Below are 24,774 nucleotides of genomic sequence, written 5' to 3' on the forward strand. Positions count from 1 at the left end.
CCCACTATATGAAGAACTGTGAATGCACACAAAAGCTTATATCTAGAACCTAAGGTGCAACTGGACTATTTTTTTACTTTTTTACTTCAACTGTGTCAGACCAATATGTCTACCTACCATGAAGAACAGTTATCTCCTTGCCTTGAATATCCTGCCTTTCAGATTAGGATAGTCCTCTGTCAGAAGACAAGCACAGGATCAGGCAGCACATCATCATTATAAAGAACCTTTGGGGTGGGTGTTTCCGTCTGGGATTCCCATCTGCTTTCCTTCTGCTTCTTCTGCTCTCTCCATGCAATGTGAGGCATTTAGACGGAGGTCCATCTCCAAGAACAGGAGCTTCCTTGAGCACCCATTCAGCTGACCCCAAGCACCAAGCCTTGTCACTAGTTCTCTGACTGACCCAGACCACAGTCCCTGGAAGAGATGTAGGCCTGGGTCTCCCAAAATAATCCATATGAACCTCCTGAGGTCAGTGGGACTGTGCAGGTATTCATGAAGATCTAGAGGTGTAAACGGGGGCAACCACTTGATTTGAAAGGCAGTCCCACAGGACAACAGTATTCCAAGATCATGCTGTGTTATTAAAGATGACTGAGGATCTTGAAAGGTTCCTGATGCATTACTACCATTTGACATCATACCATTTTCATTTCCTAAAAATTGGGAACATAGGTAGGACATGGGAGAATGTAAGAGATGTTGAAATAAGAGAAGGTGCTAATGGCGGTTGATGTGTTCTCTTTCCCTTTGTTCTCTTCCTTGAAACCCAAACAGGATTTGCTTTCTGCCCACTCTGAAAAAGGTGATGGCGAAGACAGAATTGCGGGGGACAGGGCACCTTTCGTTTCATTAGGAATAGCCATTAAAATGTGTGAAATGTGGAATATGCATCACTGAATGAGCACACATAGTTCACATCAACGAACACAAAAAGGAAAGAAGCCATTCAAAGGTATGTAGTGCGGAAAGAGCTTCTCTTTCAACTCAAAACTTAGAACACACCAGCGGACTCACACAGAGAGAAAACGTTTTAAGTGCAGGGAGTGTGGGAAGAATTTCAGTCAGAGTGGAAACCTTAAATTGCACAAAGGGACTCACACAGGGGGAAAACCATATGAATGTATGGTGTGTGGAAAGAACATTAATAATAGTGGAAGCCTTAGAAGATATCAACGGACTCACACAGGGGAGAAACCGTTTAACGGCATGGAGTGTGGAAAGAGCTTCAGTCAGAGTGCACAACTTAGATCACATCAATGGACTCACACAGGGGAGAAACCATTTAAATGTATCGAGTGTGGAAAGAGCTTTAGTGAAAATGGAAAGCTTAGGAACCATCAACGGACTCACACAGGGGAGAAACCATTTAAATGTATCGAGTGTGGAAAGAGCTTTAGTGAAAATGGAAAGCTTAGAAGACATCAACGGACTCACACAGGGGAGAAACCATATAAATGCATGGAGTGTGGAAAGAGCTTCAGTCTGAGTGGAAACCTTAGAACACATCAACGGACTCACACAGGGGAGAAACCATTTAAATGCATGGAGTGTGGAAAGAGCTTCAGTCAGAGTGGAGACCTTAGAAATCATCAATGGACTCACACAGGGGAGAAACCATTTCAATGTATGGAGTGTGGAAAGAGCTTTAGTAACAGAGGATGCCTTAGAACACATCAACGGACTCACACAGGGGAGAAACCATTTAAATGTATCGAGTGTGGAAAGAGCTTCAGTCAGAGTGGAGACCTTAGAAATCATCAATGGACTCACACAGGGGAGAAACCATTTCAATGTATGCAGTGTGGAAAGAGCTTTAGTAACAGAGGATGCCTTAGAACACATCAACGGACTCACACAGGGGAGAAACCATTTAAATGTATCGAGTGTGGAAAGAGCTTCAGTCAGAGTGCACACCTTAGATCACATCAACAGACTCACACAGGGGAGAAACCATTTGAATGCATGGAGTGTGGAAAGAGCTTTAGTAACAGAGGATGCCTTAGAACACATCAACGGACTCACACAGGGGAGAAACCATTTGAATGCATGGAGTGTGGAAAGAGCTTCAGTCAGAGTGCACAACTTAGATCACATCAACAGACTCACACAGGGGAGAAACCATTTAAATGCATGGAGTGTGGAAAGGAATTCAGTCAGAGTGGAGATCTTAGAAGACATCAACGGACTCACACAGGGGAGAAACCATATGAATGTGTGGAGTGTGGAAAGAGCTTTAGTGAAAATGGAAGCCTTAGGAAGCATCAACGGACTCACACAGGGGAGAAACCATATAAATGTCTGGAGTGTGGAAAGAGTTTTAGTGATCGTGGAAGCCTTAGATCACATCAACGAACTCACACAGGGGAGAAACCATTTAAATGTATCGAGTGTGGAAAGAGCTTTAGTGAAAATGGAAAGCTTAGGAACCATCAACGGACTCACACAGGGGAGAAACCATTTAAATGTATCGAGTGTGGAAAGAGCTTTAGTGATAATGGAAACCTTAGAACACATCAACGGACTCACACAGGGGAGAAACCATATAAATGTATAGAGTGCGGAAAGAGCTTCAGTGATCGTGGATGTCTTAGAAGACATCAACGGACTCACACAGGGGAGAAACCATTTAAATGCATGGAGTGTGGAAAGAGCTTCAGTCAGAGTGGAGACCTTAGAAATCATCAACGGACTCACACAGGGGAGAAACCATTTCAATGTATGGAGTGTGGAAAGAGCTTTAGTAACAGAGGATGCCTTAGAACACATCAACGGACTCACACAGGGGAGAAACCAGATACCGTATTTTTCACCCCATAGGACGCACCTAGTTTTTTTTGGGGGGGGGAAATAAAGAAAAAATATTTTTTTCCTGGCTGGCTTCCCCCGACCCCAGCCCCCAGAACAGGCTGCTGCCTGCAAGCCTTGCGAACATGGTGCGCAAGGCTTGTGGACATCTGCCCGAAGCACGGGCCGGGCTCTGCAGCGTGCCCCATGATTCGGGCTGCAGGCTGCTGCCCGCAAGCCTTGCGAACCCGGTGGGAGCTGCCGCTGGGCGCGCGAGGCTTGCGGATAGCTTCCTGAAGCCTGGAGAGCGAGAGGGGTCGGTGCACACAGATGCCTCTCGCTCTCCAGGCTTCAGCGAAAGCCTGCATTCGCCCCATAGGATGCACGCACATTTCCCCTTCATTTTTGGAGGGGAAAAATGTGTCCTATAGGGCGAAAAATACGGTAAATGTATTGAGTGTGGAAAGAGCCTTAGTAATAGTGGAAGCCTTAGAAATCATCAACGACTCACACAGGGGAGAAACCATTTAAATGTATCGAGTGTGGAAAGAGCTTTAGTGAAAATGGAAGCCTTAGAACACATCAACGGACTCACACACGGGAGAAACCATTTAAGGGTATGGACTGTAGAAGGAGCTTCAGTCAGAGTGGAACCCTTGATTTATGTCAACAGACTCACACAAAAGACAAACCATATAACCGTATTTTTCACTCTATAAGACTTAACAGACCACAAGACGTACCTAGTTTTTGGAGGACGAAAACAAGAAAAAAAATATTCTGCATCCCAGAAGCAAGAGGGATTGCTGCGCAGCAAAAGTAGCAATCCCTCTTGCTGTTCTGGCTTCTGGGATAGCTGCACAGCCTGCATTCGCTCCATAAGACGCACACACATTTCCCCTTACTTTTTAGGAGGGAAAAAGTGAGTCTTATAGAGCAAAAAATACGGTAAAATCAGGAAAGTACTCTTAGTGGAAGTTCAAATTCAACAGACTTATGGACAGGAAGAACTTTAAGAGTTGAAACCCTTCAGACCATCAACAAACTCAGAAGAGAAGCAGTTTAAATGAAAAGACTGCAAAAAGTGCTTTCTTTATAATGGAGTATTTAAGGAACAGGGACACGGGTGGCACTGTGGGTTAAACCACAGAGCCTAGGACTTGCCGATCAGAAGGTCGGTGGTTCGAATCCCCACAACGTGGTGAGCTCCCGTTGCTTGGTCACTGTTCCTGCCGACCTAGCAGTTTGAAATCATGTCAAATTGCAAGTAGATAAATAGGTACCACTCCGGTGGGAAGGTAAACGGCGCTTCTATGTGCTGCTCTGGTTCGCCAGAAGCGGCTTAGTCCTGCTGGCCACATGACCCAGAAGCTGTAGCCCGGCTCCCTCGGCCAATAAAGTGAGATGAGCACCGCAACCCCAGAGTCGTCTTTGACTGGACCTAATGGTCAGGGGTCCCTTTACCCTTTACCTTTATTTAAGGAACATCTAGGGACTCTCACATGGGAGAACCCATTTAGATGTATGGAGTGTGGGACGTCTTCCTCTCAGAGTCCACTCTGAGCAATGAACTCAGCAGGAAATCATTCCTAAAAATGAGGTATATGTGAAGTTCTGGTGTTTATATAAAAAAAAATTCCTTCCAGTAGCACCTTAAAGACCAACTAGGTTAGTTCTTGGTATGAGCTTTCATGTGCATGTGTATCTGAAGAAGTGTGCATGCACACGAAAGCTCATACCAAGAACTAACCTAGTTGGTCTTTAAGGTGCTACTGGAAGGATTTTTTTTTGTTTTGACTATGGCAGACCAACACGGCTACCTATCTGTAACTGGTGTTTATATGTAAAACTATAATAATGAAATCAGGCAACATCTCACAATGGTGAGTATAATTTTAGATGAAAGTACCTTTGGTTTTTGCACCATACTCTGTCATTCTGCCACCGCATGATCTCCCAGCACTGCTTCTTCACCAGAACTTCATCGCTGCCTCCTGCCCTGCGCGTTCTGAAGACAACTTGAAATACTGAAATTGAATGGGGGATTCCCCCCCCAGCCTAATTTCAAGAGGGGGGAGGAGGGGCTGCAGGTATCAGAGAAGTCTCCTGGGGGCCCCATCTTCGCTCATGAAACCCATGGGGCAACCCCAGAGCTCCTGCTCATTCTGGGGTTTGAGGAAGATAGTATTTTTCCACAGTCCCAGAATTTTTGATTCAATCATGCTTCTCAGGAGTTTTCCCACCAGAGGACCACAGTGCTGTAGTGTGTTCCCACCATTTCAGAACACCATTTCAGATAAAACCACAGCGGACTTTGCCACCAAACTCTGCCAATTTGTCCTTACCCACAACAACTTCAAATTCGGTGATGACCTGTTCCTTCAGATCAGCGGCACAGCAATGGGCACCCGCATGGCCCCACAGTATTCCAACATCTTCATGGCAGATTTAGAACAATGTTTCCTAAACTCCTACCCACTCAAACCTCTCTTGTACCTGCGATACATTGATGATATTTTTATCATCTGGACACATGGTCAACAGACCCTGGACACCTTCCACCAGAAATTCAATGATTTCACCCCACAATCAACCTAACAATGAATCAATCTATGCAAGAAATACATTTTTTTGACACTACTATAAAAATACAGGATGGGCGCATAGACACCACCTTATACCGTAAACCAACTGACCGACAAACATATCTACATGCCTCTAGCTACCATCCCAAACATACCAAACAGTCCATTGTATATAGCCAGGCACTACGTTACAGCCGCATCTGTTCCAATTCTACAGGCAGAGACTCTCACCTAAGAGATCTACAGCAAACCTTTTTAGAACTAAAATACCCAGCAGATGAAGTTAGACAACAGATCAACAGAGCCAGACTGATACCCAGAGAGAACTTGCTGCAAGACAGACCCAAAAAAGAAAATAACAGAACACCTCTAGTCATCACATACAGCTCCCAAGTTAAAACAGTACAACGCATCATCAGAGATCTACAACCTCTCCTGGACAATGACAGTTCTCTTTCTCAAGCTCTGGGAGGAAGACCTTTCATTGCCTACAGACAGCCACCCAATCTCAAACAACTCCTAACCCACAATAATACTACAACCAGACTTAACACGGACACTGGCACCAGAGCCTGCAATAAACCCAGATGCCAACTTTGCTGCCACATACACCCGGACAACACCATTACTGGCCCCAACAACATCACACATACCGTCTCAGGACTATTTAATTGCTCATCGTCTAACATTGTATATGCCATCAAATGCCAACAGTGTCCTTCAGCTCTCTATATTGGACAAACAGGCCAAACCTTACGCCAAAGAATAAACGGACATAAATCTGACATCAAGAATCACAAGACAGAGACACCAGTAGGAGAACACTTCAATCTCCCAGGACATTCTATACAAGATCTCAAAGTAGCTGTTTTACTACAAAGGAATTTCAGAAATAGACTGGAAAGAGAAGCTGCTGAATTACAACTCATTACCAAACTTAAAACCATGGAGAGACCTGGTCTGAACAAAGACATTGGATTCTTATCTCACTATACATGACAAAGCCATTTTTCACCTTCTCACCCCTTGCTTTTTCCTGTAAGACCTATTGCAGTCGTTTAGAGTCGTCAACAGGCTCATCACAGCTATCTGCCAATCACCCATTCCCACCACTCTTCTGAGTAATACCCCTCCCCACCTTCTCACTATATAGAAGGATCTGGCAACTTCTGTTTCAGTGTATCTGAAGAAGTGTGCATGCACACGAAAGCTCATACCAAGAACTAACTTAGTTGGTCTTTAAGGTGCTACTGGAAGGAATTTTTTTTGTTTTGACTACGGAGAAGACCTTCAGAAAGGGACTGAAGGAGAATCAAGAGCCTCAGGATCTGGACCACTAAGTTTTATACCTACACCTTTGGGTTCTGATGAGCCTGAGAAAGTGATACCACCGCCAAAGGGAGAATAGAACTATCTCAACATGTCTCTGCAACTACTAAGTTGGAACATTCATGGTTTTAATTCCCCTGAGAAAAGGAAGAAGATTTTTCATTTATTAAAAAAGGAACAATTAGACTTAATTTGCCTACAGGAAACACATGTGATTAGGCTCCATAGGAAAGTTTTAATCAATAAGAGACTGGGTCAAGAATTTATTTCATCTGATAGAGTGAAGAAGAGAGGAGTTTCTATCTATGCAAAAGAAAGCCTATCACCAAAATTTCTTTTTAAAGATGAGCAAGGAAGAATTTTGGCAATTGAAATTCAAATACAAGGAGAAATTTTTTTGATTTTGGGAATTTATGCACCAAATGAGGGGAAGTCGGAATTTCACAAGAAGTTGCATGAGACAATGCTGGATTATGTGGACTATAATAACATCATTATGATGGGTGACATGAATGGGGTGGTATCTACGAATATGGATAAAGCGCAAAGTCAAAGCATCACAAAAGAGGGCAGGCTACCAAAACCTTTTTTTGAACTAACTGACAACATGGATCTGATTGACATTTGGAGAACAAAAAACCCCTTAGGAAGAGAAGGGACATTCTTCTCTGAAGCCAAAATGACACGGACAAGAACTGACCAAATATGGATAACTAGAGGATTGGCTCCCAAGACTAGAAAGGTGGAAATCTGCCCAAAAACCTGCTCCGACCATAATGCAGTAAAGATGGAAATGAGATTAAATTTAACTGGCTCCTTCAGATGGAAGATGAATGACACCTTATTAAGAGACCAAGAGATTGTCAAGAAGGCCCCAAAGAACCTGCGGGACTACTTTGAAGTAAACTTGAAAACCACAGTGGAAAAAAGAATAATCTGGGATGCAAGTAAAGCGGTGATGAGGGGGTTTCTGATACAACAGAATGCAATAAAAAAGAGAACCCAAAATGAGAAAAAAGGCAGAATTTTTGAGAAAATAAAAGAAGGAGAGAAAAAATTAAGATTGAAACCAAAGTCACAGGAGATTCTGAGAGAAATTAAATTATATCAAGTACAATATATGAAATTGATAAATCAGGAAGTCGAATGGAAAATCAAACAAATGAGACAAAAGACCTTTGAATCGGCTAATAAATGTGGAAAACTGCTAGCATGGCAGTTGAAAAAAAGACAGAAGTTGAACACGGTTACCAATCTTGAGATTGAGGGGAGAAATATCCAAATCCTGTGGAGATTAGAAAATGCTTCCAGAGATACTTCAAACAACTTTATACCCAGGGGCCGCAGAAAGAGACGGATATAGACCAATTTTTAAGAACTAATGGATTACAAAAACTATCTCAAGAAAACAAGACAATATTGAACCATAAGATAACGGAACAGGAGATTGAAGGTGCCATTCAGAACATGCAACTGGGCAAGTCTCCAGGGCCGGATGGGTTAACCTCCAAGTATTATAAGACTTTGAAAGACTATTTAATTCAACCATTAAAGGAGGTGTGCAACGAGATTATGGAGGGGAAGAAGGCACCGGAGTCATGGAAAGAAGCTTTCATCACACTTATACCAAAATCTGAAGCTGAAAAGACACAACTCAAGAACTACTGTCCCATTTCCCTTTTAAATGTGGATTATAAAATTTTTGCACATATTTTAGCTAACAGATTAAAAAGAGTGTTAAATGAAGTGATCTATAAAGACCAGGCAGGCTTCCTCCCAGGCAGACATTTGTCTGACAATACAAGGAACATTATTGATATTTTGGAGTTATTGCAAACGAACACTAACACAAGAGCAGTTTTGATTTTTATTGATGCAGAGAAGGCCTTTGACAATATCTCTTGGAATTTTATGAAGAAAAATCTTAAGGGAATGGGAGTGGGACGGGGGTTTGAAAATGGTATAGACGCAATCTATTCAGAACAAAAAGCAAAATTGATAGTTAATAACGTGGTGTCAGAAGAGTTTAAAATTGAAAAAGGAGCACGACAGGGTTGCCCTATCTCTCCATTGCTATTTATTTCGGCCCTGGAGGTGCTCTTGAACATGATTAGGAGGGACCGGTTGATTAAAGGAATCCAGGTCGGAGCTAAACAATATAAACTCAGGGCCTTTGCAGATGACCTGGTTTTGACATTACAGGAGCCAGAATCTAGTACGAAAAGAGTTTTAGAACTGATTCAAGAATTTGGTCAGGTGGCAGGATTTAAATTAAACAAGCAAAAAACTAAGGTTTTGGAGAAAAATTTGACAACAATGGAAAAAGAAAGGTTTCAGAAGGAGACAGATTTAAATGTGGTGAAGAAAGTGAAATGTTTAGGGATTAATATGACGGCCAAAAATTTGAATTTATTTAAAGATAATTATGAAAAATGTTGGTCAGAGGTTAAAAAAGATTTAGAAATTTGGTCAAAATTGAAGCTTTCCTTGTTGGGTTGAATTGCTGCCATAAAGATGAATGTACTGCCAAAAATGCTGTTTTTGTTTCAAACTTTGCAGATTGTGGACAGGATGGACTGTTTCAAGGGGTGGCAGAGAGACATTTCTAAGTTTGTCTGGCAGGGCAAAAAGCCCAGAATAAAATTTAAAATATTGACTGATGCTAAAGAAAGAGGGGGGTTTGCCCTGCCAGACATAATAATAATAATGATAATGATAATGATAATGATAATGATAATGATAATGATAATGATAATATATTATTTGTACCCCGCCCATCTGGCTGGGTTTCCCCAGCCACTCTGGGCGGCTTCCAACAAAGATAAAAAATACACTAAAATGTCACATATTAAAAACTTCCCTGAACAGGGCTGCCTTCAGATGTCTCCTGAATGTCAGGTAGTTGTTTATCGCTTTGACATCTGATGGGAGGGCGTTCCACAGGACGGGCGCCACTACCGAGAAGTTGACATGAAGTTGTATTATGAATCAGCAGCATTCTGCTGGTTGAAAGACTGGCTACTTCTGGAGAACACTGACATTTTGGATTTGGAAGGGTTTAACAATGCGTTTGGGTGGCATGCATATCTGTGGTACGACAAGGTTAAAATTCATAGAGCATTCAAGAACCATATTGTCAGGAAAGCAGTGTTTAATGTCTGGATAAGATATAAAGATTTATTAGAAAACAAGACCCCAAGGTGGCTATCACCCATGGAAGCTAAGGCTCTGAAAAGACTCAATATGGAGGCCAAGTGGCCGAAATATTTGGAGATATTAGAACAAAATGGAGACACATTGAGATTGCAGAGTTTTGAGAAATTAAAAGATAAAGTGCAAGATTGGCTACATTATTATCAAATTAGAGAGGTTTTTAATATGGATTAAAAAATAGGCTTCCAGGTGGAAAAATCGAAATTAGAAACAGAATTGTTAGAACCTAAAACTAAGGTACTTTCAAGAATGTATAACTTGCTGTTAAAATGGAACACTCAGGATGAAACGGTCAAATCAGCTATGATTAAGTGGGCGCAAGACATTGGTTATAACATTATGTTGCTGACTGAGAACAGTTATGGACCACCGGTGTGAAATTTACGGCATGTAATGCCTTAAAAGAAAATATTATGAAAATGATATATAGGTGGTACATGACACCAGTCAAACTTGCAAAAGTATATCATTTGCCTGATAATAAATGTTGGAAATGTAGAGAAAATGAGGGAACATTCTTTCACCTTTGGTGGACGTGCCCAAAGGTCAAGGCTTTCTGGGAAATGATCTACAATGAACTGAAAAAGGTATTTAAATATACCTTCCCTAAGAAACCAGAGGCCTTCCTTTTGGGCATTGTCGGCCGATTGGTGCCAAAGAAGGACAGAACTTTTTTTATGTATGCAACAACAGCAGCAAGAATACTCATCGCAAAGTACTGGAAGACACAAGATTTGCCCACCCTGGAAGAATGGCAGATGCAAGTGATAGACTACATGGAATTGGCAGAAATGACTGGCAGAATCCGAGACCTGGGAGAAGAGTTAGTAGAAGAGGACTGGAAGAAGTTCAAAGACTACCTGCAAAAACATTGCAAAGTGTTTGAATGTTAAAATGATGTTCAGGCTATAAAGATAATATGGCATTAGTGACATATTTGAAAGGAATATGTAAAAAATGTTTTAAAAGAATAAGGGTGAAAAAGAATTGAATAATATTATGTCAAATTTAAACTAAATGGCACAAAGGGATTAAGTTATAAAGAACAGGTAAAAATGGACTTACAAGGAAAGGAAAAATTGGAGACATAATAGGTTGGAAAGTATAAATATAGAATAAGATTTGAAAGAAGGTAAGGTACTGCTGAATATGAGTGTGTTAAAGAAAAGGGAGGTGTGAGGAAGTCAGGAAAGAAGGTTATAAAAATAATAAGTAAAAAATTGGATTTTCATGTTTCTTTTTTCTGTTTTTCTTTTATTTACTTTTTGTATGTTTTTTGCTGTATTTTTCTGTTTCTGTTTGAATGTGATAATGTTTTCTTTTTTTCTGGTTGATTATAAAGTTAGTTTTATTATTTAAAATTTCAATAAATATCTTTAAAAAATTGCTCCTTGCAATCTCTCTCCTTGCAATCTCTCTTTCTTTGCTCCGGTTGGCTGGACTCCTCCCTTTATTCCGCAGGGACCCGCAGGGCTCAGCCCGACGAGCTGGGGGACTGAGCAGCCTCGCACCTAGATTTTTCTGTAACTCCCCCCCCCTCCCAAAGAAAGGCTCAACATCCACGCCCATGGGTGCCTGTGGCCAGCCCAGACCCCGGAGCATCGGCATCTCTGCCCCAGCTTGAAAGTGAGGGGCTGCAGTGCTGGCAAACCTTATCTCCCCCTCCCCGTCCAGACAGAGGAATGGCCTTGTGGGGTTGGACCAGAGAGTCCCATCTGGGTGGTGTGGAGGGGGCAGTGCGGGGGCTTCGAACTGTAAAGTAGGGAGGGCCCTCCTGAGCCATCTAGTTGAACCCCCAGCATAGCAGGAATCTCAGCTAAGCATCACAGGCAGGGGGCCATCCACGCTCCCCCCACCCCACCCAAGGAAGGCCCTCTCCCCACCGACTGTGCCAGACTGACCTCTCTATGGCCCCTCCTGGCACACTTTCCTGTGGCCAAAGACTCTTCCCCGGGGGGGGGGGCATCTGAACAAGAGACCACCCCCCTGTAGGGTGCTGTGTGGATGTCCGCCAGGCGAAGGAAAAGCAAAGCAGCTGCGCATTGGCACCGAGGGCTCCCAGACTTCAGCCCGTGCCCTCCAGGTGTTCTGAGTGCAGGCATCGTGCTGGCTGGCACTGAGGGGAACTGCAGGCCAACCTGCCTCGGGGGCACCTGCGTGGAGATGGCGGTGCCAGGGAGAAGAGCAGCAGGTTCAGCCAGAGGCTCCTAAAGGCTCTGCCCAGTTTCTTGGCGTGGAAGATGTGACCAGCCAGCAGGGGCTGGGGCTGCAGCAGGGGGCTGGCCCCTGTTACCCAAGGTAAAGGACCCCTGGATGGTCAAGTCCAGCCCAAGGCGACTATGGGGACTTACTTCTGTTTGTTTTTTTAATAAAATTTTTATTGGTTTTACAAAATTTTTAAAAACAAACAAACACTTAAGAAGACATACAAACACGTATAATTTCATAACATTTTTTCATAGACCTCTTTTCCGGGACTCCCCCATACCCCCCCTTTCTGCATCCCAATGTCCAAAAATTTATAGCAACTCCCAATTGCTCCTTTCCACCCTCTGTCATCTTAGTCTTTTCTTTATACTAACCTTATATCACTGTATCCCTTTATTCCTGAAAACCACAACAATCTAACATTCATCAAGTTTATAATAGTCCTTAAGATAGCTTTTAAATTTTCTCCATTCTTCTTCCGCCGTCTCTTTTCCCTGGTCACGGATTCTGCCTGTCATCTCAGCCAATGTCATGTAGTCCATCACCTTCGTCTGCCATTCTTCCAGAGTGGGTAGATCTTGTGTCTTCCAATACTTTGCGATGAGTATTCTTGCTGCTGTTGTAGCATACATAAAAAAAGTTCTATCCCTTTTTGACACCAAATGGCCGGCAATGCCCAAGAGAAAAGCCTCTGGTTTTTTCAAGAAAGTACATTTAAGTACCTTTTTCATTTCATTATAAATCATTTCCCAGAAGGCCTTAATCTTCGGGCATGTCCACCAAAGATGATAAAAGGTACCTTCAGTCTCTTTACATTTCCAACACTTATTATCGGGCAAATGATAAACTTTTGCCAGCTTGACTGGGGTCATGTACCACCTGTAAACCATTTTCATAATGTTTTCCTTTAAGGCATTACATGCCGTAAATTTAATACCAGTGTTCCATAACCATTCCCAGTCAGCAGACATAATGTTATGACCAATGTCCTGTGCCCATTTAATCATAGCTGATTTAACTGTTTCATCTTGTGTATTCCATTTCAGCAGCAAGTTATACATTCTTGATAAATTCTTAGTATTGGGTTCTAACAATTCAGTCTCTAATTTTGATTTTTCCACCTGAAAGCCAATTTTCCTATCCTGTTTGAAAAACTCCATTATTTGATTATATTGAAGCCAATTTTGTACTTTATGTTTCATTTTCTCATAACTTTGCAATCTCAATTTGTCTCCCTCCTGTTCCAAGATTTCCCAATACTTTGGCCATCCGACCTCCATATTGAGTTTCTTCACTGCTTTAGCTTCCACTGGTGACACCCATCTAGGGGTTTTGTTTTCCAACAGATCTTTATACCTTATCCAAACATTATACAATGCTTTTCTAACAATATGATTTTTAAAGGGGGCTTACTTCTGAGGAAGCGTGCATCAGAAGGAACGGCAAATCCCTTTGAACCGCGTAGGGGTTACTCCTAAGTAAGCGTGCAACAGGCAGGGCTGCAGAGTGGTGCTTCCAAAAGCAGCCAGTTTGCACATCTCATGGGATTTAATGTCTTGCCATTATAAACGCAAGGGGATAAGTGCATTTATAGAGACACATTTCCACAAAAAGACCCAAACTCCGGCATGTGGCCGCAGGTGACACAATAGGAGCCTTTCTGCAAATGGCCTTTGCAACACAACTCACTGGGTGGTAACAAAGTACACACATTGGCCTCTTTGCAACGTAGCCCCGTTTCCTCAATGAATCCACCCATTTCAGTAAAACCTGAGCAGAAATAGTAAGGAGAGCAAAACAGCAGCCCTGTCTGACCCCCGTCAGCCCCCAGACTCCCCCAGTCACGTGGCAGGAGATTCTTCCTGAGCCCCCCCCCCTCCGTGAGACGGGTATGACATCATGGATGATCCAGTGATGATCCATATGATCCATTGATGATCCACATGATCCAAGCAGGCTTGTCCAAAGAGCAGATCTCTGGGTCTGAATGAAAGGGGTCTGCGATGATGGATTCTGGAGTCAAGAAATCCTCCCTTTCCAGTGATCTCTCAGGCTGGCCAGGAAAAGGCAGCGAGCAGGAATCCTCAGGCATCCCGACGGACAGACAGACCTGTCATGTTGCCAAAACACGAACTCGGAGTCTGATCTGATTTCCATGCAGAACTCATTTTGTGACTTCGCTGTTGGATTGTCGGGATCAGCCCCTCCCCCCTCACCCGATCCCCAGAAGGAAGACGGGGGGGGATTTCTACTCCTCCTTCTCCCCCCCCCACCCGCTCAATACTTTCCCTCCCCTCCCGGCACGTCCTTCTCTCATCCCGCCCACACAATCCCAAATCCCTCCCCCAATACATTGCTCCTCCTCCTCCTCCTCCTCCTCCTCCTCCAATCCGGTTTCTGCTCCGGAAATGTGGGGCGGGGAGCCCCCCTCCCACCCTGCCTGCTTCTCCCGAAAGTGGAGCTTCCACTCCGGATTGCTGCTCTGCCCCATAGCTGGGGGGGGCGCTTTCGGAAAGGGGAGGGAGGAGGCAGGGGACCCCCCCCCCGTGGATGCTGCAGGAAAGGAGGATCGGGAGCGAGGACAAAGAGGTAAAGGGGTCGCGGGGGGGAGAAGAGGACCCAGAGACCCCCGCCAGCTCCCCCAAGCGCCCCCAGGGGGCTTTCCTCGCAGGGCGGACCCCTCTCCCGTCTCCCCTGGCTCTGCGCGGAGAAAAGCGGCCCATGAAAGGGTTAAGCGGCGCGAGAGACGCCTGGATAGAGACCCCCCTGTCCCTCCCCTGCTTCTCTTGGGGGGGGGGCGCCTCCGGCTGGAGAGATGGGGGCTCAGGGTGTGGGGTGAGCAGAGCCAAGGGAGCCTCTGGATGCAGGGGAGACTCCGGGAGAGAAGGCGGGGGTAGAGGGGGGGGGAGGGAGAGGAGCATCCCTGGGGCAGGGAAGGGCAGCATTGGCGGCGGCGGGGGGGGGGAGATATCGCGTCTCCATTGTGGCAGCTGGGGGGGATCTCTGGTGGAACAGCCTTGGCCTCTCTCTCCCGCCCAGGAATCGACCCCCCCCCTCAAGGCGAGCAGAGAGGGATCCCTGGAAAGTGGGGGGTCCTGCCCCCCCACCCTTCCTTCCCGCAATCTCCATCCTCTTCCTGCCCCATAAGCCCCTGCCCTGTCCAGACACAGCGATTCTGCCCAGTCCATTCCTTGGTCCCCTGGAGAGGAGAGGAAGTCCAGAGGAAGAGATGTCAGTATTTGTGAAAAGAAAAGAGAAGGTTCTGGCCTCCCTTGGTCGCCTCAGCCTGGTCCTTGGGCCCTTGTCAGCAGGAAAGAGTCCACGAGAAGAGCATCCTTGCAGAGTGCTTTCTGCTTTTACAGTGGTACCTCGGGTTACTGACGCTTCAGGTTACAGACTCCGATAACCCAGAAATTGTACCTCAGGTTAAGAACTTTGCTTCAGGATGAAAACAGAAATATTGTGGTGGTGGTGCAGCGGCAGCGGGAGGCCCCATTAGCTAAAGTGGTGCTTCAGGTTAAGAACAGTTTCAGGTTACGAATGGAACTCTGGAACGAATTAAGTACTTAACCCGAGGTACCACTGTCTTCTCAAACGTCTTTCTGCAAAAGCGACTGACCAACTGTACACACATCAACACTGCCAGCTTTCACCAACCAACCAACCCAACCCCAAACTAACATTTCTCACTCTATATATACAACCCGCAGCTTTTTAAGCATTAAAGAAACAGCGGCCAATTTTTAGCCGTGACAAGAGAGGAGGGGAGAGGCCTTCTCAGAAGCGGCTCTTGGTTTCCGCAATCCCACCCAGGAAGCAGCCAGAAACCTTTTCCTCTCTCTCAGGCTTCCATCTTTCATGTCTTTTCCGCTGAGGATGAGGATAATGTACACCTGTCATCAGAAACGGGTGCAGAGTCCATGGAATGGCTCTCAGGATTGATACGGAATCTTCACCTCAAAAGCATTTCTGTTCCCCCTATTCTTTGTAGCCAATGTCAGAGTGACTGACAAGCTGAGATACAATCCTTCATCATCCGATGACAGCGACTGCATGAATCTTTGGTCACGTGACAAAGACACATGAGAGCAGAAGCAGTCAAGCAGGCTGGGAAGTGCAGGGACTGCACAGTCATTTGGGCCTCCTCAATTTATTCAGGCTTAACTGCTAACTGTGGAGTGATTCTGACATGTGACGTAGTAGCCAGTTGCACTTTGTGCTCTCTGTAAGATTTCAGCAAGAGTCTGTTTGTCTCAGCCGTGAGCAGAGTCTGTGTGCAATCTCAGTCAAACTGTTTGGAACCATGTTGTTTATGAAGAAGCTTCTTTTAATTCAGTAAAGCTTTTATTCTTTAAAACTCTGCATTATTAATTTACACTGCCTGTCATCTTCCCAGTCAAAGTACCCCTTTTCAGGATAGACAGTGCCTGTGGCTGTAGGCTCTACACACCGGGTGTGCCTGTGGAGGCCAAAGACTGCCAGTATTAGCACAGGTGAGGTGTGTGACCTCCCCAAATTTACAGATTGTATGTGAATGAGTTTGTGGGTGGGATTATATTTTACAGCAACCCTGTGATTTTTTCCACCTATAACATTTTGTGAGCTGATATAGCAGTACGAATTCCAAAATAACTTTTAAAAACCCCACAAGATCATCATCATCATCATCATCATCATCATCATCATCATCACATTTATACCCCCAGGCCTTAGTTTGCCTCCCCATGATCTAGAGAAAACACCAGCTTTGAATCATGCAGAGTAAAACTAACAGAACCTTCTTGAACCGATAGGTTAGGAATTATCGCTGTACTTAGATCCGTACTTTTCTATGCCTATACAATTTAGCAGAGTAACATTCCCCCTTTTAAACTTACAGCGGATGCGTTTGCTCAGGCTCGCTAAAGCCTCTAAAATAAGTTTCCTTGGTAATTTCCACTTTAGTCCCTCATAAAAAGATAGACACGACACAGTCTTCTATAAAAGTATAAAAAGAGTTGACTCACACATTCTGTTCACAAATGGATCCCAGAAGGCGGTGACCCCCAGGCTGCACACCTGGTCCTTCAGGGGCACAGTTACCCCATCAGGACCAGGAAGGCTCCCACCCTCCCCCAGGGACAGTATTTCTGACTTGTCAGGATTCAACCTCAATGTGTTAGCCGCCATCCATCCTCCAACCACCTCCAAACAGACACACAGGGCATTCACCATCTTCACTAGTTCCAATTTAAAAGAGAGGAAGAGCTGGGCATCATCCACATACTGGTGAACACCCAGCCCAAACCCCCTGATGATCTCTCCCAGTGGCTGCATATAGATAGTAAAAAGCATGGGGGAGAGAATGGAGTCCTGGGGCACCCCACAAGTAAGCATCCAGGGGTTTGAACACTCACCCCCCAACACCACTCTCTGGACATGGCCCAGGAGGAAGGAGGGGAACCACTGCATAGCAGGGCGCCCAGCTCCCCTAGAGGGTCCAGAAGGACACCATGGCCAAAGGTCTCCAAAGCCGCTGAGAGATCCAGCAAAACCAGTAAAGAGCTTCCCCCTCAGCCTCTGGCCCGTTGGAGATCATCAACCAGCACAACCAGGGCAATTTCAGTCCCATGATGAGGCCTGAATCCCCATTGGAAGGATCATGGTGGCAGGAGCTTTGCTGGTCCTGCACCCCCAAAACTTCCAGCCACAATACGTTTATTAGCTTTCAAGGGCCCACATGATACATTGTGGTCTTTTCTTCGAAAAACAAATATTTTGAATACTTTTACAGTGCCGTATGATGTAAATATGGGATCCGGGTGGCGCTGTGGGCTAAACCACAGAGCGTAGGACTTGCCAATCAGAAGGTCGGCGGTTCGAATCCCCGTGATGCGGTGAGCTCCCATTGCTCAGTCCCTCCTACTGCCAACCTAGCAGTTCGAAAGCACGTCAAAGTGCAAGTAGATAAATAGGTACCACTCCGGCGGGAAGGTAAATGGCGTTTTCATGCACTGCTCTGGTTCGCCAGAAGCGGCTCAGTCATGCTGGCCACATGACCCGGAAGTTGTACGCTGCTGTTTCCCTCGGCCAATAAAGCGAGATGAGCGCCGCAACCCCACAGTCGGCCACGACTGGACCTAATAGTCAGTGGTCTCTTTACCTTTACGTTTACGATGTAAATTTGGTTTTTGTTTCCCTTGTTCCACATCAGAGAGACCTTGATACACAGCTCTGAGCCCATCTCCCCCCTTGAAACTGCTGTGTTTGTAGCACTGCCAGCCTGGGCAGTGGGTTTGGGGGTCCTGGGCTGCCTAGACAACCAGACCCCCTTCTCGGCCCGGCTGATACGGTCCCAAGGAAAGCAGAGCAGTATGTTTGGCACCAGCCTGGCTGCAGGAGTTGAATGAAGAAGGTGTGCAGGACACCATCCAACCGTCTTAGAGACTCCACTCTGGATTTGTGTGGGTTTCCCTCCATAGCCTTTTCTTCTCCTGAACATGACTCACGAGGCAGTGAAGGTTTAGGACCAGAGTTTTCCTTCTCTATGGGCTTCCTTACCCGGTTGACGATCCCATCTGCCCTTCACTTTCCTCTTCCGCACGGGAAGAATCTGCCTTCTAGACTGTGGGATTCACTGTTCTTCTCCTCCTCTCCATCCACCAGGGCTTGACTTCAGGTGCAGCAGAATTCCCCAGCCCCCCAAGGATTTGAGACCCATCGGCTTTCCTCACCTGGTTTTGCCAGCCGGTTGAAGCCATTCCTGGGATTGTGGCCCCTGATTCATCCTGACAGCTTCTGGAAGGCACAGGTGAGAGCTGAGTTGAGGGTGGGGACCACCAAAGGTACTACTGCTCCCATGACACCTCATGACATCATATACCGTATTTTTCACTCTATAGGACGCACCGGACAATAGGACGCACCTTGTTTTAGAGGGGGGGAAACAAGGGAAAAAAATTCTCCCCCTCTCTGCCCAGCACCCCTTCAGCAAAGCGGCGGGACGCGCTGCGCAGAGAGGGGAAAAATTTTCCCCCTCTTGTTTCCCCCCTCTAAAACAAGGTGCCGTTTAAGGTGCGTTCAGTCGCCTTCAGGCGGCTACCTTGGAAGCCTGGAGAGTGAGAGGGGTCAGTGCGCACTGACCCCTCTCGCTCTCCAGGCTTCAGGTTCCTTTCAACCTGCTCTTTGGGCCTGGCAGGGGGAAGCCCACCACCAGCCCCAAAGAGCAGGTCGGGGAGCGGGAAAAGGCGTGCAGCGGAGAGGCTCCTGCCATAGCCCCCCGCGCGCTCTCCAGGCTGGAGAGGTGACATGCGGAGAGGCTCCTGCCGTAGTCGCGCGTCACCTCTCCAGCCGGGAGAGGGTCCCGGGGGGCTTGTTTAGCTGCGGGCACGCTCTCCTGGCTGGAGAGGTGACACGCAGCTATAGAGGCTCCTGCCGTAGTCGCGCGTCACCTCTCCAGCTGGGAGAGGGTCACGGGGGCTGCTTTAGCCGCGTGCGCGCTCTCCCGGCTGGAGAGGTGACACGCGGCTATAGAGGCTCCTGCTAAAACCGCCCGTCACCTCTCCAGCCGGGAGAGGGTCTCTGGGGGCTTGTATAGCTAAAGAAGCCCCCCGCGACCCTCTCCCGGCTGGAGAAGTGGTGTGCGGCTAAAGAGGCTCCTGCCATAGCCGCGCGCCACCTCTCCAGCCAGGAGAGGGTCACGGGGCTATGGCTTCTTCGCTCCATAGAACGCACACACATTTTCCCTTCATTTTTGAAGGGGAAAAAGTGCTTCCTATAGAGCGAAAAATACGGTAATAGCTATATTTGAGACAGAACCGGAATGAATTCCTGTCTCTAGAAATAACACAACTTCAGGCCATCAATAATTCAACACTACATATTCAAGGTTGAAGTTTTCACTAGTACAGTTATCCATTTGCCTTTAATATGCAGCTTTTTCAGTGTCACTTTAGGATGGGCTCGAGATCAGGCAGCCCATCATTATTATAAGGAACAGTGGGGGTCTGGGATTCCGATGTGCCAGCTGCTTTTCTTCTGCTTCTCTTGCTCTCTCCATGCAATGTGAGGCATGTAGATGGAGGTCCATCTCCAAGAACAAGAGCTTCCCTGAGCACCCATTCAGCTGACCTATCATTTTCATTTCCAAAATATTGGGAACATGGGTAGGACATGGGAGAATGTAGGAGATGTTGAAATAAGAGAAGGGGCTAATGTTCCCTTCCTTGAAACCCAAACAGGATTTCCTTTCCTCGCACTCTGAAGAAGGTGATGGAGAAGACATTCAGAATTCCAAGGAATGGGGCACCTTTCGTTTCATGAGGAAAAGAAATTAAAATGTGTGAAATGTGGGATATGCTTCATTGAATGAGGACACATAGCTCACATCAATGACTCCGAGAGGAGAAACCATTTAAAGGTATGGAGTGTGGGAAAAGATTCACTGATACTGGAAAACTTAGAACACATCAGCGGATTTACAGGGACAAGAAAGGATTGCAATGCAGGGAGTGTGGAAGAACTTCAGTCAGAGAGGATTCCTCAATATACACCAGCGGACTACACAGGGGAAAAACCATTTAAATGCATGGAGTGCGGGAAAAGCTTCCGTCAGAGTGGACACTTAAGTTCACATCTACGTATTCACACAGTTGACAAACCTTTTAAATGCATGGAGTGTGGGAAGAGCTTCAGGCAGAATGGAGAACTTAAATTACACCAGCGAAGTCACACTGGTGAAAAACCATATAAATGTATAGAGTGTGGAAAGAGCTTTAGTGATAGTGGACAACTTAGGAAACATCAACGGATTCACACAGGGGAGAAACCATATAAATGTATAGAGTGCGGAAAGAGCTTTAGTGATAGTGGATACCTTAGAATACATCAACGGATTCACACAGGGGAGAAACCATATAAATGTATAGAGTGCGGAAAGAGCTTCAGTCAGAGTGGAGACCTTAGGAAACATCAACGGACTCACACAGGGGAGAAACCATATAAATGTATAGAGTGCGAAAAGAGCTTTAGTGATAGTGGACACCTTAGGAAACATCAACGGACTCACACAGGGGAGAAACCATATAAATGTATAGAGTGCGGAAAGAGCTTTAGTGATAGTGGAAGTCTTAGACAACATCAACAGACTCACAAAGGGGAGAAACCTTTTAAATGCATGGAGTGTGGAAAAAGCTTCTGTCAGAGTGGACAGTTAAGTTCACACCTACGGATTCACACGGGTGAAAAACCTTTTAAATGCATGGAGTGTGGGAAGAACTTCAGGCGGAATGAAGAACTTAAATTACACCAGCGAAGTCACACTGGTGAAAAACCATATAAATGTATGGAGTGTGGAAAGAGCTTCAGTTGGAGTGGACACCTCAATAAACATCACCAGACTCACACAGGGGAGAAACCATATAAATGTATGGAGTGTGGAAAGAGCTTCAGTCAGAGTGGACAGCTCAATAAACATCACCAGACTCACACAGGGGAGAAACCATATAAATGCAGGGAGTGTGGAAAGAGCTTCAGTCGGAGTGATGTACTTAGAAATCATCAACGGACTCACACGGGTGAAAAACCATATAAATGCATGGAATGTGGAAAGAGCTTCAGTTTCAATGCAAACCTTAGAAAACATCAACTAGCTCACAAACGGGGGAAAACCATTTAAATGCATTGAGTGCGGAAAGAGCTTCAGTCAGAATGGAGACCTTAAAACACATCAACGGATTTACACAGGGGAGAAACCATATAAATGTGTGGACTGTGGAAAGAGCTTCATTCAGATTGGAAACCTTAGAAAACATCAACGGACACACAGGGAGGAAACCATTTAAATGTATGGAGTTTGGAAGGAGCTTCAGTCCGAATGGAACCCTTGATTTACATCAACAAACTCCCACATGAGAGAAACCCTATAAATGTCAAATAGACAGAGTTTCAGTCCTAGTGGAATCCTACATCTACAGACTCATGGACAGGAAGAACTTTAACAGTTGACACCCTACAAACCCATCAACCCTCAAAGAGGAGAAGCTGTTTAAAGGGAAAGATTGCAGAAAGTGCTTTAGGTATAATGGAGTGTTTAAGGGACATCTAAGGACTCAGAGGGGAGAACCCATTTAGATGTATGGAGTGTGGGACATGTTCCTTTCAGAGTCCACTCTTTTGTTCACAGCAATGAACTCAGCAGGAAATCCATCTTAAAAGCATGTCATGTATTTGAGGTTCTGGTGTTTATATGTAAAACTGTATAGTAATGAAATAATGAAGGTAACGTCTCACTCTAGCGAGTCTAATTTTAGATGTGAGGTACCTTTTGATAGTGAGGGGGAGTTGGTGAATCTGGATTTCTGGTGGTGAATGAGGATTAGGGCTGGGCGATCTATTAATCTCATCCTATACCGGTTTCTAGACCACATTGTGATAACTTTTCAAAAATAATTGATATGGCAACACCCCACAGATCACAGTGTGTTTTTCTGGGATGCTCATTTGCCTGGAAGCAGCCGGCAGAAAGCTTTTCTTCGTGAAGCCCCTGCAGATTCCGAGTTCCTGACTTCCCTCCCAGACGACAGGAAGCGAAAGACACACCTCCATTGCCCTGTGTCCTTCCATCCTCTTTCCTCCCTTGCTCCCTTCTGCCGGTTTTTTTTTTAAAAAAAGATATTTATTGAAGTTTCAGAAACAAATGATTACATAGATAAAAAGAAAGGAAACAAGAGAAAGAATAAAAAAGAGAAAAAATACAAAATACAGGAAAAAAATAAAAAACACATAAAAACAAATCAATCTTTCCGTACCTTACATTTCATTTCCTTGCTTCCCTGACCTCCTCTCACCTCCCTTTTTTGTATTCCAGTTTAATTGGTTAATTCAGCAATTCCTTTCCCTCTTTGTTTTTATCTTAATCCTTTAACTTAATATATTATAGCTTTGGATTCTCACCTATTAACAATCCATTTTTACATACACCTTTATAACATTGCTGCTAGAATCACTTAATTTCATTCTGGCATCATTCTAATATTCATTAATTTTACAGTATTTCTGTAAATAATCTTTAAATTTCTTCCAATCTTCTTCCACCGACTCTTCTCCCTGGTCCCGGATTCTGCCAGTCATTTCCGCCAATTCCATATAGTCCATCACCTTCATCTGCCATTCTTCCAAAGTGGGTAAATCTTGTGTCTTCCCCTTCTGCCGGTTTGTGTGCCTGACTTACCGTATTTTTCGCTCTATAACACGCACCTGACCATAACACGCACATCGTTTTTAGAGGAGGAAAACAAGGGAAAAAACATTCTGAATGAAACAGTGGATGTATCATTTTTGTGCTTCATGCTGTGGCTACAAACATGTGATCTGATGGCGAATTTGGGGTGACCCAATGCAAAGATCCTGCGAATTCCTGTGGATCCATGCTTTGTAACCACATTTTTTGCACCATTGCAGCCCCAGGCAACAGTGGGTGCGTGATTTTTTTGGTGCAGGCTGTAGCCATGGACATGCTATGTGATCTGATGGTGAATTTGGGGTGACCCAATGCAAAGAACCTGAGGATCCATATGGATCTATGCTTTGTAACCATGTTACAAGCGAAGGAAAAACAAAGAAGGGACATGAGAGGGGTGTGCAGAGAAGCAGCTGGCTAAGAATGCAGGAGAGGGATTTAACGGGAGGGAGGAAAGAAAGGCAAAAGTTTCTCCCCACCCAAGCCAGCCATCTCTCTCTCTCTCTCTCTCTCTCTCTCTCTCCCCTCCCCCTCTCTCTCCCTCCTGCCCCCCCTCTCTCTCCCCCTCTCCCCCTGCAGCACTGGAGCACAGAGAGGAATTAGAAGGAAGGACGCTCTGCTTTCCCCTCTGCTTGCCTGGAGGGGAGGGGCTTTCCCTGCTCTTTGTTCCGTTTCAGCAAACACAGCAACGAAACAGAGGAGGGTGGGCAGTAAGACCCTGAGGCAGAATGCAGGAAAGCAGCCGCTTCCTCTTTTCAGGTTTCCCTTCTCCGTGAAGCGCGATTTGATTTTTGCCTGATTTTCCGGCTCCAGGGACCACACAATCAATAACACGCACAGACATTTCCCCTTCCTTTTTAGCAGAAAAAATCTGTGTGTTATAGAGGGGAAAATACGGTAGATATCCTGTGTGCTCTATTTTTCTATTGCTGAAACTGGATTTGCTCTCAGGAGCTAAGTTTTGTGCCTCACTGGGGACCCAGGGAGAACTGTATGCTTTGAAAGCTCAGTAAACTATTACTGAAGAAGTCCTGCTGCCTCTGTGTGTGTTTCTGACCTCAGTGTGGGACTTGCTCTGCACGTGGCCCCTACCCTGCTGCTACTTGGCCCATGCCCTGGAGTTGCTCTACTCAAGCATGCAAGACGGTTTTTGCACCAAACTCTGTCACCAACCCCCCCCCCACGCATCATCTCCAAGCACTGCTTCTTCACCAGAAATTCATCCCTGCCTCCTAAGCATTCTGAAGAAAACTGATAATACTGTAAGTTAATGGGAGATTTTCCCCCAAGCCTAATTGCAAGAGGGGAACGGAGGGGCTGCAGGGACCATGGAAGTGTCCTGATGGGCCCATGTTCACTCTTGAACCCCATGGGGCAACCCCAGAGCTCCTGCTTTTTCTGGGGTTTGGGGAAGGTAGTATTTTTCCATAGTCC

At 45.4% G+C, this 24,774-nt stretch overlaps 4 protein-coding genes across 10 annotated transcripts in view; 3 read left to right on the forward strand and 1 right to left on the reverse strand.

Moving 5' to 3' along the window:
- Positions 1–3,006, forward strand: part of LOC309541308 (uncharacterized protein) — a 51,613-nt gene extending 48,607 nt beyond the window's left edge. For all 5 annotated transcript variants that reach the window (XM_082239038.1, XM_082239039.1, XM_082239035.1 and 2 more), the window contains one exon: positions 778–3,006. In XM_082239038.1, the coding sequence (XP_082095164.1) occupies positions 1,126–2,820 (1,695 nt within the window). In that variant the 5' untranslated portion in view covers positions 778–1,125 and the 3' untranslated portion in view covers positions 2,821–3,006. The remainder of the gene's footprint in view (positions 1–777) is intronic.
- LOC309541270 (uncharacterized protein) overlaps positions 1–24,774 on the reverse strand; it is a 174,165-nt gene that overhangs the window by 23,998 nt on the left and 125,393 nt on the right. The gene's annotated exons all lie outside the window — the stretch shown is intronic.
- Positions 15,057–24,774, forward strand: part of LOC309541297 (uncharacterized protein) — a 132,911-nt gene continuing 123,193 nt past the window's right edge. Inside the window, exon 1 of the mRNA XM_082239005.1 lies at positions 15,057–15,698. The gene's annotated coding sequence lies outside the window, so the exon portion shown is untranslated. The remainder of the gene's footprint in view (positions 15,699–24,774) is intronic.
- Positions 16,544–24,368, forward strand: LOC309541385 (uncharacterized protein). Its single transcript, XM_082239215.1, has 3 exons — positions 16,544–16,615; positions 18,768–18,912; positions 20,342–24,368. Exon 3 carries the CDS (start codon positions 20,689–20,691, stop codon positions 21,775–21,777), a length of 1,089 nt encoding a protein of 362 aa, XP_082095341.1. The 5' UTR covers positions 16,544–16,615; positions 18,768–18,912; positions 20,342–20,688; the 3' UTR covers positions 21,778–24,368.

This window comes from Podarcis vaucheri (genome assembly GCF_965113315.1).
Source record: "Podarcis vaucheri genome assembly, chromosome: 10".
NCBI lineage: Eukaryota > Metazoa > Chordata > Lepidosauria > Squamata > Lacertidae > Podarcis > Podarcis vaucheri.